At 38.7% G+C, this 14,282-nt stretch overlaps 1 protein-coding gene across 4 annotated transcripts in view; it reads right to left on the reverse strand.

Moving 5' to 3' along the window:
- Nucleotides 1-14,282, reverse strand: part of FAM149A (family with sequence similarity 149 member A) — a 28,479-nt gene that overhangs the window by 3,947 nt on the left and 10,250 nt on the right. For 2 of the 4 annotated variants that reach the window (XM_086889046.1, XM_086889043.1), the window contains exons 2-13: nt 11,161-11,271; nt 10,017-10,149; nt 8,335-8,477; nt 7,383-7,508; nt 7,050-7,226; nt 4,924-5,114; nt 3,356-3,510; nt 2,174-2,277; nt 1,761-1,979; nt 1,319-1,439; nt 511-639; nt 67-145 (exon numbers count right to left, since the gene is read on the reverse strand). In XM_086889046.1, coding sequence (XP_086745172.1) covers nt 67-145; nt 511-639; nt 1,319-1,439; nt 1,761-1,979; nt 2,174-2,277; nt 3,356-3,510; nt 4,924-5,114; nt 7,050-7,226; nt 7,383-7,508; nt 8,335-8,477; nt 10,017-10,149; nt 11,161-11,271 — 1,688 coding nt within the window. Of the gene's footprint in view, nt 1-66; nt 146-510; nt 640-1,318; nt 1,440-1,760; nt 1,980-2,173; nt 2,278-3,355; nt 3,511-4,923; nt 5,115-7,049; nt 7,227-7,382; nt 7,509-8,334; nt 8,478-10,016; nt 10,150-11,160; nt 11,272-12,237; nt 12,615-13,208; nt 13,403-14,282 lie in introns of those variants that run through there. The other 2 variants (XM_086889045.1, XM_023925085.2) reach the window with 2 other exon arrangements.

The following is a 14,282-nucleotide window of genomic DNA, read 5'->3' on the forward strand; positions in this document are numbered from 1 at the left end:
ACACTTTTTGACAGTATGATGGGTTAATAGGTTCTACTGACTTCCAAGTCATTCTTCTTTGCCTACCTGTTATCAAAAATCCTTGACCAGCTCTTCTGTGGTTAGCAAAATCCATGGAAGTCAGTGACTTCTGAGGTGTGTCTCTCTGTAAAAATGAAAGATATATTCTTAGCTAGTGTGATACACTTATCTATGGAAAGGGTTTGATTAGGGTTTTTATGATCTAATTCAGCAGACTGGATCCTACCAAAGTGCAAAGCTCCAAACAGCACTAAAACTGTACACTTCTAGAACACACACACCCTCAAAACCTGGAAAAAAAATTCTTCCTCATACAATTGTCCTACACCCTCCCCAAGACTTTTAGCATCCTTCTCTTTACAGGTAGCAGGAATCCCTGTGCATTAGAAGTCACATGAGACCCAGAAATGAGACCTTCTGTAAACCAACAGCAGGCATGAAAGAAAACCTCTTTCCTTTTTCCATATCTCTGTTTACACTGTAACATACCCTGAATGTATGAGTTGTGTTGGGTCTTGAAAATTGATCAACAGTAACAGTTCTTTCTCTGAGTGGCTGTTGCTCTGTCATGCCAGCTACTGCACTTGACACTCTGCTATGAGCACATCGTTCTTGATGCTGAGAGAATTAAAAAGAGCATTAAGAGAATGCAGCAATTGAATAAGTTAATTTTTTTTTTTTCTGTTGACATAGAAAACTTCAGAAGAAGATAAGTAAAGTATGTTTTCAATGAACAAAAGCACCAATTTAAGTGTTTGCCTGTTTTTTCAGTAGATGCGAGATAGTTGCTATGTTGGCATATTGATATAGCAACATGCTAATTTACTTTTCTTTTGGTGATTTATTACTTCCTCAGCCTTCAAAAAATAGGCCAGTATAAGATCTGTTTTTTTCAGTTGCTATCCTTTTCTATTTCAGTCAGCATAGTTTTCTAATTCTTATAACCTAACACCAGTGAACAGAACACTGAAAAGAGCTATTTAAATCTGAATGCATAGAAGAGCAAGATTACTAAGGTTATCTTGTTTGTTGGTTCTTTTTAGCTTTTTCTTTTTTAAAATCAGGTTTTTCTGTTATCAGAGAAGTCTTTCCACTATGATCTGTCTGTGACCTGAGGCTTTAAACCTCCTTCCCTTGCACTGTAATTGCACCCAAATGTAACACACATTAGCATGTTAAAACTATCTATTAATACAAACCAACTCAAGCTGTAAAATTACTCATTTTAACCAGTGACATAGCGCAATTTATTTCTAAATAGCTTGACTTCACTGGTAAAAAAATGAACACAACTTACAAAGCTCAGTTGCATTCGAGGTACTAAAACACGTTGTTCCACAACCTCAGAATTTATTGGTGGTAACTTGTTCCGGGTTGCAGGTGCACGAGCAGGAGATAAACGATCCCAGCTGCCAACCCTACAGAATTGTAAGAGTTCCACTTTTAGGAGCATTCACATTACAGACTTCTTCACTGAAGTAATATGAAATTATTAAGTAGTACATTTCTTTACAAAGCTCAGCTACAGAAAATAATAGCACCTAATACAGCAATAAATAAGTGAAAAAAATGCCTTTCCTCAAAAAATCATGGCTCTGCTGGCTTTCTCCTTCCCTCTGAATTCTACACTTAATAATAAATCATGAGTTAGTTCTCAAGTATTTTGCAAAATTCCTTAGTAGTGAAATTTCAGTAAAGTTCTGAGAAAAGAAAATTTTTTAATAAAATGAAAAACTCACAGTTTCATCCCTTTACAGATTTCATCATGGTACATATTAGGAACTTCTGAGCAGGGTTGGTCAGAGGTGAGAGAAGGTAACCTTGGTAGTTTCCTAGAAGATGCCAGCAGAACTGGAGATGATGAGAGAATATTGTTAGCAGAAGTTGTCCCCAGTCTATCATGCGCTGAATTTGGAGTGCTGTAGGCAATGCTGTGCTGTTTGTCTTCTTGCTCATTCCTAGTGAAAGAAATAAGGAATTAGGATCAAAAAAACAAGGGTTTAACAGTGCATCATTTCAACCTCTGCAAATTACTATCATACCAGTGATACATACTAGATCACTGCCTTTTTATAATTTTTTTTTCTAAGTGCAAGACATTTTTTACATAATGTGAATTATGTCATATTTTTTGAATGTCAATGTCACCTACTGTATTTTTTCTGCTGTGGTAGCATGCCTCTGTTGGAGTGGCTTTGCCTGAATTGTCATCACACCATGCAGATCACTACAGAAGTTGTTGGAGAAACGGTAAACCTATTAAAAGCAACAACTGTGTTAACCTTTACTTTTTTAGAAGGAAGATCTCAACAAGTACATAGTTAAGAGGTGTTTTAGATTTTTTTTACAAAAGCTCCTTTAAGATGGTTCAGTACAATTCTCAGTAGTAGATGGGAAAACTATTCTTTTTTTCTTTTGTTTATCTTAAACAGATTTTTATAAATACTACTTATGTAATTTAGTTACTGAATTGCAACTCTATTTAAAATATAAATTTCAGTTGAAGCCAGAGTTTGATTCTTCAAACTTTCCATTTTCCCTCAGCACAGGGGCATGATTTTACTTCTCCTGGCTTCTGGGACCTCTACAGAACAAAGCACACCTATGGAGAGAACCAAGACTGCTGTGCCATCTGTGCTGTGTTCCTTATCTCACTGTTTAGCAAGCATGGAAAAAGAGACAATGGAAGAAAATGAAGTTGCTTGAACTCAATAGAGAAAGACAGGAGGAAAAAAACAAACAGAAGCAGTGTGCAAAACAAGAACCAGAAGACAGAGAGAGGAGATAGCAAGCAGGACAAAACAGGACATTTTATCAATATAAGCATGAGCTTCCACAAAGAGTTAAAGGTCTAGTGCCAACGTGCTTGTGGATGTACTGCACTTTCACAAGAGGCCAAGAAAAAGAGAAGGAATGGAAGAGTCTGAAACTCGCAGTGTTGTGAGAAAAGCACTGCAAGCTGCAACTTCACATCCTAGTTTATCTTCTTAATTCTACCATGAAAAAATTACCAGATCACAATAAAAGCAGAATTAGTTTTTAAGGACAGAATAGAATTTAACAAGACTTTTCAAATCAATGGCAAAAATACCTTAGTGATAAATTGTGCCTTTAAGGACCACCAAAGAAAAACAAGTGACAACAAACAAAAAATGAACACTGAATGAAACCTCATTTTAAATTAGATGATTTTAAGTACACCTATTTGGTATAAAATAAAAAAAAAAAAAAAAGAGGAAAGAAAGGAAAAGAACCTTTTCAAGTTTCAATCAAGACTGTCAAAGGTTTGAAGAAATAAAAAATGTTTGACAGAAAGGTGTTTTTTTATTTTTACCTGTGATGGAACAGAATGAGCCCCAAAAGATACACTTCGTGCTTCATAGCCTCTGGAAAGAGGAATGGTCCCAGCATCTGCTGTAATATGAATGACTGGCAAATGCGGCAGCTTTTCTGTAACAGTTTTCAGTTTTTCTATTTGTTGGTCACACTCTGAACAACAGCAAAAAAAGTAGAGGGTGTAAGAAGTATTTTCTACATTTACTAGCCATCATTTCTTTGGGTTCATTACACTACACAGTAAATAAAGACTTTCACATAGCTTTATGTTTCCATGCTATTTAAAAATCTAACATAAATGATGGGTTTTTGGAAGCATTTACATTTGTCTATGCCTTCTCTGGCACTGACATACAAGCTGGCCTATACAGATAGATTTGGAGGTGGTTGTTTAAGAAAATACATGTAAGACCTATGAAATGCTGTCTAAAAATCCCCAGAGCTTTTCCTTTTTAAGTAGCAAAAAAATTAAAAATATTAAATTAAAAGCCTATTGACTAGCCTTGCCTGACAGCAGCTATACACTCTTTCATTTTGGTTATATGCTACCATCTTATTTCTATTATAAACCTAAATTCTTTTCCTTCCTAGTTGAAATACTAGCTATTTGTAATAAGCTTATCACCTTTAAAAATATAAAAGAGCAAATCTACCATAACACTGTTAAATGATCCTCCCTAAACTGTAATACTGAGAGCTAAACAATCCACCTGTGGTGTCAAACAAACTTCTAAATTACAGTAAAACCTAGATATTAAGTTCTGATGCTGCAAGCATTCAGAGAAATTTTGCCATTTCTTACTTTGTTGTATTCTTGTATTTGAGGTTGAGTTACATTAGAAGTAACTTCCAAGATTCACCCTCAGGTATTCTACTGTTACTTCTGTCCTTTTAAAATGCATTGAAAGAACTGAAATTTCACTTGGCTTCCAATGATAACACATGCATACTAAATAGATTTTCACTTGCACCTAATTTTCCTAGCTTTTATTTTTCCTCACTACAGTCTGTTAGAATATGAAAACATAAAATAAAATTACATGTGTCACCTTTTCTTCATCCTATAGTGAACTCATGAACTCATGAACTCCTTCACATCAGCAAGACTGTCTATCTCACTTTAACATTCTGACTACCCAAGGGTTCTTTTTATTAATAAAGCTTAAACAACGAAGACTAGAAGACTGATTCCTAGGTTCCAGATCCAGATCACATTGTCAGTAATCCCCTGACTAATGATGACTAAGAACATCAATTTGCATCTTCAAGCCAGTGATCAATGTTTTTATTTTTTTATACACACTCTCTTGCAATGAAGCTATTTCAGTCAGTATTTTTCTTTTTACACCTCTTGTACAAAACTCGTTGAAAATTTGGAAGAAAGTTTTATTTTAGGTGCATGTGTGTGCACACATTCTCATGGCAAGGCATTATATACATTACAGTTCTACAGCACTGGTTATCTTAACTAAAGGAAAATTTGCTTAATTTAAAGGGCTAGGGAAGGATGCCTTTTCTGAATTATATTCAACAAACACCATATTTTCAAATGAAAATATTAAATACCTGGGACATTAGTTTCCCAATTTTTTTTAATCAGTTCCTCCAATATTCCAATGACACTGCTCCAGATATGATCAAATACTTCAGAAGTAACAGCATCTTTGATACAGGCATTGGGAGAAACAGGGGGGATGCCACGCTTACACCTCTTCTCAGAAAGACGCATTTTCTTTTGTTCCCAAATCTCATCCTCACTAATAAAGGAAACAAATTCAAAAGAATTCCCATGGAAATTGACCTTCCCCCCGTCCTCTTCAGTAGAGAAACATACATATGGAAGAAAAGGCAGTCAGCTGGAGATAACCCAAAGATTCCAACTCAAATTCACCTAAGGGAGGAGAACTTATCAAATACATATACTGATATCTCTTTCATTTGCTTGCCATTGAAAAATTTAAAAATCCCATTAGGGCATTACAAAAGAAAAATTTACAGGTCTAGGAAAAGGTTTTATATGTGGTACATAGTCATTTGAGACTAAATCCCATGCTTTTTACAATATAGGCAACAACATCTGTTGTATTTGACAAGAGGACTCTCACATAGAAAGTTTCTTTCTCAACATGCCCTGTGTACCTGCACATAGCTGCAATTTTCCACCATTGATCAAAGATAAAACAACTTTAAAGGATTTCTGCAGTATAACAGGAATGATAGAGCCCATAGCCTTACACATACCTTCTTCCTCTACACTACAGTAAGGACAGTTATGCTTTTTAATTTTTGTTTCCTCTGTATCTAGGGAAGCATGTTTTAGCAACATTTCCTAACTTGGTCTTTTAATACACTCTCTCAGGGAGAAAGTTTTAATTTTTTTTTTTTTAATGCCATCATATTTTTTTCTAAGGAATAGTTGGAGTTTTTTGGTTGGTTGATTGGTTGGTTGGTTGGTTGGTTGGCTGGTTGGTTGGTTGGCTGGTTTTGGGGCTTGGTTGGGTTTTTTTGTCTGGTTTGGTTTTTTGTGGGGTTTTTTTTCCTTGTTGTTTATTTGGGTTTTTTTGAGATCAAAAAGATGATTCTAAATTCCCACTGGTTTCTACTACCTCCCTTTCTCTTCTCTGTCACTTCTTCACTTCTTCCTCAAACCACACTGCATAATTCTTAACTGCACGTGAGATGTGGCTGAGTGTTCCAACTCATAAAATGACCAAGCTGTTCTCCTGTCAGGCTTTTCAACACTTACTATTTTAGTTATGGAGAACAAAGTATTTAAGAATTGAAGGAAACAAGAATCATATGAAGGAGACAAAAGAGAAAAACATAGCTTCAGACAAGTCTCCCTCCCAAATTAAGTTTGCTTATTTAGTAAAACAAAGAGAGAAGACTACCAAGGCTATTCTTGAACCTAAACGCTTCCTAAAAGGGCAGCAACCCCAGCCTTCCCTTTCAAAAAGAGCACTGAATGAAAGGGTCTCTGTCTGGCTCCTCAGGTTTTCAGAACAACCATGTCTTTGCTTTGAATGTGCATAAGGCCTTAGCAAAAAAAGCTGTGCTTTGTGCCCAACAAGTCCTACCAAGGTTTTCCTTTTAGAAGCCTTTTAGAAAACAGCACATGATGATATATTATCCACACAGTAGCCTAGCTGCTGGAACATTCAACTGGCTCACAGGAAACCTAGGCTGTACTGTCAAGAAGATGACTGAGTGACTTGTTGCTCACAAGAGTGCTCTAAATGCTGGCTGTAACCTGCAGCTCTCCTCACAAAGCTGTTATACTCTGCACAGAAAGAATTTAAGACTCATTAGGGCAGACAGTGACAGCACAAACAGTGTAATGACACTAAACAACCTCATGCTCAAGGCAGCACTCACTTGGGGAGAAGGAATGCCTTCATTCTACCCCATCTCAAAATTAAATATTCATTTTATTGAATCTCCATGCATCAAATGCCTCAAAACAATTAGTGGTTAAGACACATTCCACTGAAAGGGGAGATGTGAGCTTTAAACCTCTAGAAAGACATACCTAATCTTCCACATGCCTAATGAGTGTTCTGACGACTGTGTTACCAAACACAGGGACAGAAGGAACTCAGTCTTACAGAAGAGAAACACAGTTTATGAACCCTAACTCAGTTCATTGAAAACTTTTCATACATTCTTCAAAAATACATATATCTGTTATTTACAGTTCCTTGTTGTCAAAGGCAAGATATTCCTCTATTTTTCCATCCTCATCATAAATTTCTTCTTCCAGGAAGGAATACATGGCTGAGTCTGAAGAAGTAATCCTAGTGGAACTTGAATCCAGTGATGTATGTATTGGAAATGCTGTTGGGATCAGTTTAGATCCTGAGATGCAGAGCCTGGAAAAAATATCAAGAAAATGAGAATTAAACATTCAAAGAAAGAAGAAAGTGCATATTAATAATACTGACGTGTTTCAGTAACACGAAAGTAATATTTGTACATGTTTCTGAAGGGGATTGACCAAAACAAAAACTTTTAAAAAATTAACATACTCTTTTGTATGACCAGTACATTCAAGGAGGCCAGGCACACTCTTAGTATCTACATGGGCATCATTTCTGCTCTGAAAATGCTGAAAGCCTTCATCCTTTGGCACTAGGAGCTGCTTTCCTAGAACTCTGAATAAAAAGGAGAGAACAAGCAGTATCACAGATGGAAATCTTAGCCATATGCAAATATCCAGTATACAAACACCTGCAAACAGTAGGCAATGAAAAAGCACAACTTACATCTGCTTTGAGGGGCCAGAGCCTCAAAGGTGTATTACCTTAATATTGCCTAGTATTGCCTAGTATTAAATTAAAATTAAGGTGTATTACCTTAATATTGCCTAGTATTTAAGTCATTGAAGTTAAGTTGATTTACACAAGATGAGATTCTAGTTTAAAGATTTTAAGAGGAAATTAAAAAAACCCAACTGTTAGATTGCTCTAAAGGCAGACAAAAGTAAACACACTTCCTTTCTTATCAAAAAACTCTGTACAATATATTTAAAAATAGATGCAGAAGACAAATAACATGTGCTGTGACTTCACTTGTCCAACTCTGGCATCCACCAAGGTGAGTAAAAGTGCTAATCAAAGATGTTGACATGGAAATTTAAGGCTACAGTTAAAGTTCAGAAAATGTGCAAACTCCAACATGCATAACATAGAGAGGAAGAGAGAAAAGATGAAAGCAACTCTAATAAATATACACAAAATTATATAATAAAATAATTTCTGAACAACTTTGCCTGCAATAATTTTATTAATCAAAATAAAGGGCATCAGCTGCTAAAGCAACACTACCCAGATTTACTGAATAACTATGGCACAGCTCAGTCCCAGAGATACAGATTTGAATGCACAAGTGTTGCTGATGCCCAAACCATAAGAGGGTACCCCAAAAATTCAAATTAGAATGTCATCTAATTAAAACTACTACTAGCAAGAATTTCCTCACCTTATATGAGGAAATTGTTCAACCCAATCTGCACATTCTGCCTGCAGGTTCTCTGTTTGGGAGGTCACTTTTCCTTCAAACAGCATTTCATCAATCTCCCAAAATAACTGATGTACCTTCTGTGTGTTGACTTTATCAAATTCCTATATATTATAAAATTAACAGTCATTAGTAAATATGCATGTATACTAAAATTTCCATGGTATTTAAAGAACAGAACAACATTAATCAACTTGGATGAGCGTGTCAGAATGCATAGTCAGACTATATATTTTGGACACAATAATTCATATACCACAATGCAAAAAAAAAACCAACAAAACAACAAAACAACCAAAAACCAAAAAAATCCCATATAGCTGGCCTGAATAACTTGATTTAGTAAAAAGGAACTACATGGCTGCATTTCTTTGATGTTAAAAGATAAAATAAGCTGCCTAGAATTAGCCCACATTAAAAAACAAACACCTCCCCACCCCCCCAAAAAAAAAAAGACATTTATAAGTTGTTTGGATTCCCAGTTTGTTCACTGTGCCAATGTGAAGCACACACACTGCATCTCTGGCACCCACAGCACAAAAGCTCCCTCCATTTTCAAGAAGTGCTCTTCTTCCTTTCTAAGTACGACAGCTAACAGAGCAAAGAGCGAGCACCGTACACCTGTGTGATGTAGTCTAGTGCTTAGGAAACAGCTGTCAGTGTGAGAAATGCCCTTCCACACTTCTTCCCTGAACCTACAACTCAGTGCAACTTGAGACTAGGTTAACACAGAGGCAAATGAAAATAGTAGAGAAGTGTCAGTGATGTGGAGACAAGCACTTGGCTGAGTGTTCCTCAGCTGGGGCACTGTTTGTAATGACACTTGCCACTTATATTAGATACTTTGATACACTAAAAGAACTGGTAAAACTCAATGCCCCCCAAACCATGCTTGCTCACTTCCAGCTGAATACCTCAAAGCATTCAGAAGGGATCACACTGAAAAGGAATGAAAAAATAACTCTCACACAGGTTACTTAATATTCAGAGTCAGTCTTTCTCCTGCAGGGCTAGCAGCAACAGATGGGGTTAGTACCCTAAAGCTTAGGGTATTATGCAAAAAGAATGGCTGAACTACCACTACCAGCCACAAAAGGCTTTCTGAAATGAAATTGGCAGCAACTGCAATGCTTTTGGGTTTATTTAACACTGCCAGCCTGCACCAGGTATACCTCAGAGCTCAGCCTTTGTAACAGATACAACCTCTCTCTGCATCATCTACAAAAAATAACTGAGTTTATTTAAGAGCTAAATATTTACCAAGACTGAGAAATTTATGTGCATATTCATGAATGTACTTTATAACTGAAAACCTTGAGAACACTCAATTTAGCATTGCCTGCAATATACAGTCTGAAAAGACATGTTCATCATTCGCTTAGACTCAGAAACATAAACTTTGGCTTAGTAAAACAGCTTTGTTTTCCCCAAACTTTATCATTTGTCACTTTATTCCATTTTCCTTTGTTACACATTAACTGCACGGATACCATCTTGCAACCAAAACTATTTTTTAAATGTTCAATTAGTACACTTATTCATTAGGCTATTATGGATGAGATGCTGCATGTCCAACATCAGTAAAAACTAGTATTTTCTACAATATTTGGAGAAAGGGTACTGTAAAATTTTCTGTGACATACATCATCCCGCCAGGAGTAAACCGAACTTCTTTCAGTAGACAAACTGGTAGTATAGCTGTTTATTCCAGGCCAAGTATTATTCAACTCTGTGGGTGTTGTACAACCACTAGAAGAAAGTGATGAAAGTGTCTCGCTGAAAAGAAGACAAATTAAAATGAAGAACACAATTATTTTCTGTAAAAATATCTTTTAAATAAAGCAACTAATCAAGCAAATGGTGCAAGCAGATATTTTAAAGAAGAGTGAATACATTAGTATTCCTATAGTAATAGATACATAGATCTAATGAATACATTAGATTCCTATTAGTACTATTTACTGCCTTAAAGGCAATTCCTTCTACACTATCATGCTTTTGCATATATATACACCATTGCAACTGTATGGCACTCTAAACTATGCATATGTATCTGTGTTTGTATTTGAATATAATTATATGTATGTATCAATATTTCCGGCTTGAACAATTATTTTGGTTTCTCCACGTCAGCTAGTGATCACATGAAAAACACATAAAAAATAACATAAGCTTTCTTTAACTCTTTCACATTAGAAGCTATCACAAGAAAGCTTTTGCAAAACTAAGCACAAGATCTCTACAAATATTTCAAATACCACTGAGTTACATGTCTCTATGCTATGGTTTATATGTTGCTAAATCTAATGCACTTTAAAATTTGACCTGCGCAACTCAAGCCCCTTGAAGTTCTAGCTGGTCCTTGCCAGCTACCACCCACCTCAGGATGCAGGGAAAGCAGTGGCATTTGGATGGGCAGGCCTAGCAAACCCTAACCAGTGTCATCCGGAATGAAACTTCTTGAAAGTTAAATAACCTGCAACGCTGATGAGCATGATTTCAATTTAATCATGAAGTCTGATTTCCATTCCAGACCTAAACAGTGCCCTCTACCACAGTCTTAAAATACTCAAATTCGTATCACAAACCAGGAATAAAATTCAAACCCTTTAAAAACAGCAGGTTAGGTCAATTTGCATCCTGCTGCATTATTATGCAATAATTATTATCCATGAGAATGACTGGAAGTGACTTTAGTGAAAATTAATTCCACACATGAAAATCTAAGTCAAAAGTGAGTTAATTAAGTATTATTAATTAATTATTGTTTCAGAAGTAGATGCATACCAGGTATAATTGTCAATGGCTTCTTGCACATTTCTTGCAAAAACTGATGGAAGAGACACTCCGCTTTTTCCAGAGAGACACCGATTTGGGGAACCTATGGACAGTCCCTTCCTATAAACACAGAAACATAACATTCCATAATTTTAAATAAAAGTTAAGTCGCATCTCCACTGAAAAGGGGGGGGTGAGGAGGGAAGGGAAAAGGAGGAGAGAGAAAACTTTTCAATTTTTCAATCCTCTCCATCATGACAAATATTTGCTTGAAACAAACTACCTTGTTTTAAAATAGATTTTATCCGCCTTACTTACAAAGGTACTTTACTTCGAGACTTGTTTTACTCTACTGGCATCCTTCTTGGATTCTGCAGTTCAAGCTTTGCAAGAAGTCCACACAAATGAAGGAGCACTTCACTATTTCAACAACACAGCAAAGGTACAAACCAGTAAATGCCCACACAGCAGTTTAATGAAGGAATGTTTTTTCCTTTGTTTGGGGGCTAGGGCTTTTTGTTGTGATGGTTTTTTGTTTGTTTTTTTTTAGATGGAAACTGTTTATAATTACACAACTGTTCACAATCACATATTACATTCGATGCGTGAAGTTGGGTCATTAAAATGCTAAACCCTCCTCTTCAGAACGTACACAGACGTGTCAAAGTGCTCCTTGGAAACACAACAGATTGCTTAACCTATTTTCATCCCATAAAACTCTCACAGTGGCATGATTGCATCAAAGTACATTTGTGAATGAGTAACTATAAGAAAACAGCTCACAGTTCAACAATTTTCATTTCTTTAGACAAGAACTGTAGGTTAGCTCTGCAACAGTTAGGATTGCTCTCTCTTCCTTCTATCCTTTCTGATACTTATCTTGCCGTTACACATATTACAAAGACACATATGCCAAAATCTAACTCCTCACTCAAATGGATCACATCACACATCCTACTGCTATGTCCTGGTTAAGAGGACACTAAAAACCCACCATAAGTTTGAACTTCTCATCAGGGAAGACCTTAAATTTTGAATTATTGGAGGCTGGTACAACAGCAGCGGAAAGGATTTCCATGTGCTTACACTTCATATCGAATCTCTTCCCTAGGCATCTGTTTTTGGCCAGTAAGCACCAGGAAGCTCTATGAATATTCATGAAGTCCAGTCCCATGACTTGAGTCTCATTTGTCCTAACGCCAAAATCCCTCTCCCAAGAAGTAACTGTGAGCTCACAGTCCATCTTCTAAGTGGAATGATGTTTCCTTCTGTTCCTGGACATCCCTCTCTGTCTAACATTTGCCATGTTATTGCTTGGGCAGCCTTATAAGGTCTTTCAATTTTTTTCACAGCTGACGCTTGTTCTTAGTATTTTTCCACGACTTAATATCACCACCAAGGTTTCACACTTTGGTGCTCTTTACCTACTCAAACTGCCCAGGTCAGATTCCCATGAAACACCACTGGAAGAGGAAACCATTTACTGTTACCTTCTGCTTACTTATATCCAAGCTAAACCTCCCCTAGAACAATTTCAGGCAGTGTCCTCTTGTCTTGATGTGAGGTGGAGCAAAGTAGTGTTTCTGCCACGTTTTTGTGTTGTTGTACTACGTCTCCTGACTCCTTGGATCACATGCCATTAGATGTGCCAGGAAATTATTGCAATAAAATAAAACGACAGAAAAACACTTCCCAGCACATCTACAGCATCACTTCCCCTGCGCTGGCGAGCGAGCACCAGAAGCTGGAGCAGCTCCCGGCTGCTCACCGAAAGCTCCGCAGCGACGAGGGACAACAACACCGCTGTCCACATACACCGCAGCAGCGCCGCCGCAGCCCCGGGCCCGCCCTCACACCCACTCCGCCAGGGGCCGCAGCCCCGGGCCCGCCGCCACACTCACCCCGGGACGAGCAGCCCCCGGGCCCGCCGCCACACTCACCCCGGGACGAGCAGCCCCCGGGCCCGCCGCCACACTCACCCCGGGACGAGCAGCCCCCGGGCCCGCCGCCACACTCACCCCGGGACGAGCAGCCCCCGGGCCCGCCGCCACACTCACCCCAGGACGAGCAGCTCCCGGTCGCAGCGGGCCGGCGGGCCGGCGCCCCGCGCCCTGCGCATGGGGGCGCGGCGAGCGCCCCTCGCACCGCCCCGGCGGCAGCAGCGCGGCGAGCGCCGCACCGCACCGCACAGCCCGCGCCGCACAGCCCGCACCGCACAGCCCGCACCGCACAGCCCCCACCGCACCGCACAGCCCGCACCGCACCGCACAGCCCGCACCGCACAGCCCCCACCGCACCGCACGGCCCGCCCGTACGGCTGCCAGCGCCCGCTGCCAGCGCCGCGCCACGCCCCGCGGCAAGGCCTCGCACCCCTCCGGGCCTCCCCGCAAAAAACTAAAGCCTCGGCCTGCGCGGGAGCGGTGCGATCTCCCCATCTCTCGCCTCGCAACACGCAGCCAAAGAACGCCGAGCTTGGTCTTTCTGACCAGAGGAGGTTTCCCTCGCCTTCGTAGATGAACAAAGATTATGTGATGATGGCCAACTTCGTAAAGATTTTGCTTTGTTAATAGAGTTCTCCTCTGAACTACCCCTGTGCGCGTCACCGATCCTCATCAGCACGGGTGCCAGGGCAGAGCATGGACTGTCAGCTGCACATTTACACTAACTCCAGTAATCCACTAGGTCCATTCATCTCTAGCTCTAGGACATAAAAACTCTGGCGTCTACATATTTTGCAGAAAGCCTCTCTTAAAGGAGAAAGCAGATCTGCTCATAAGCAAAAAGACAATACAAGAAAGAGAAAATAAAGGGGAAAAGAAAGGCAACATTAAATAAACTGAAAATTAGGACTGAAAAAGCAAGGCATATGAAGCCTTATCTTACAGGGAAAAAAATAGCAGCATTTAAAGGACATTTAAAGTTTCATAACCAAACAAAATACTACTCACTAAAAAAAAGTGTATAGAAAATGTCTAGCATTTGTTCTCTGATAATTTTTTTTTTAACCTGTTTGGTTAAGAAAAGTTCCACATTTTTCAAAGCCCCATCTTCTGCGGTCAGTAAATCATTAAGAAATTATACGTGTAATAAAATCTTTCCTTGTCCTTAGCAATCATTCTTCTATAGGTGCA

The sequence above is a fragment of the Cyanistes caeruleus genome, chromosome 5, assembly GCF_971803275.1.
Source record: "Cyanistes caeruleus chromosome 5, bCyaCae1.hap1.1, whole genome shotgun sequence".
NCBI lineage: Eukaryota > Metazoa > Chordata > Aves > Passeriformes > Paridae > Cyanistes > Cyanistes caeruleus.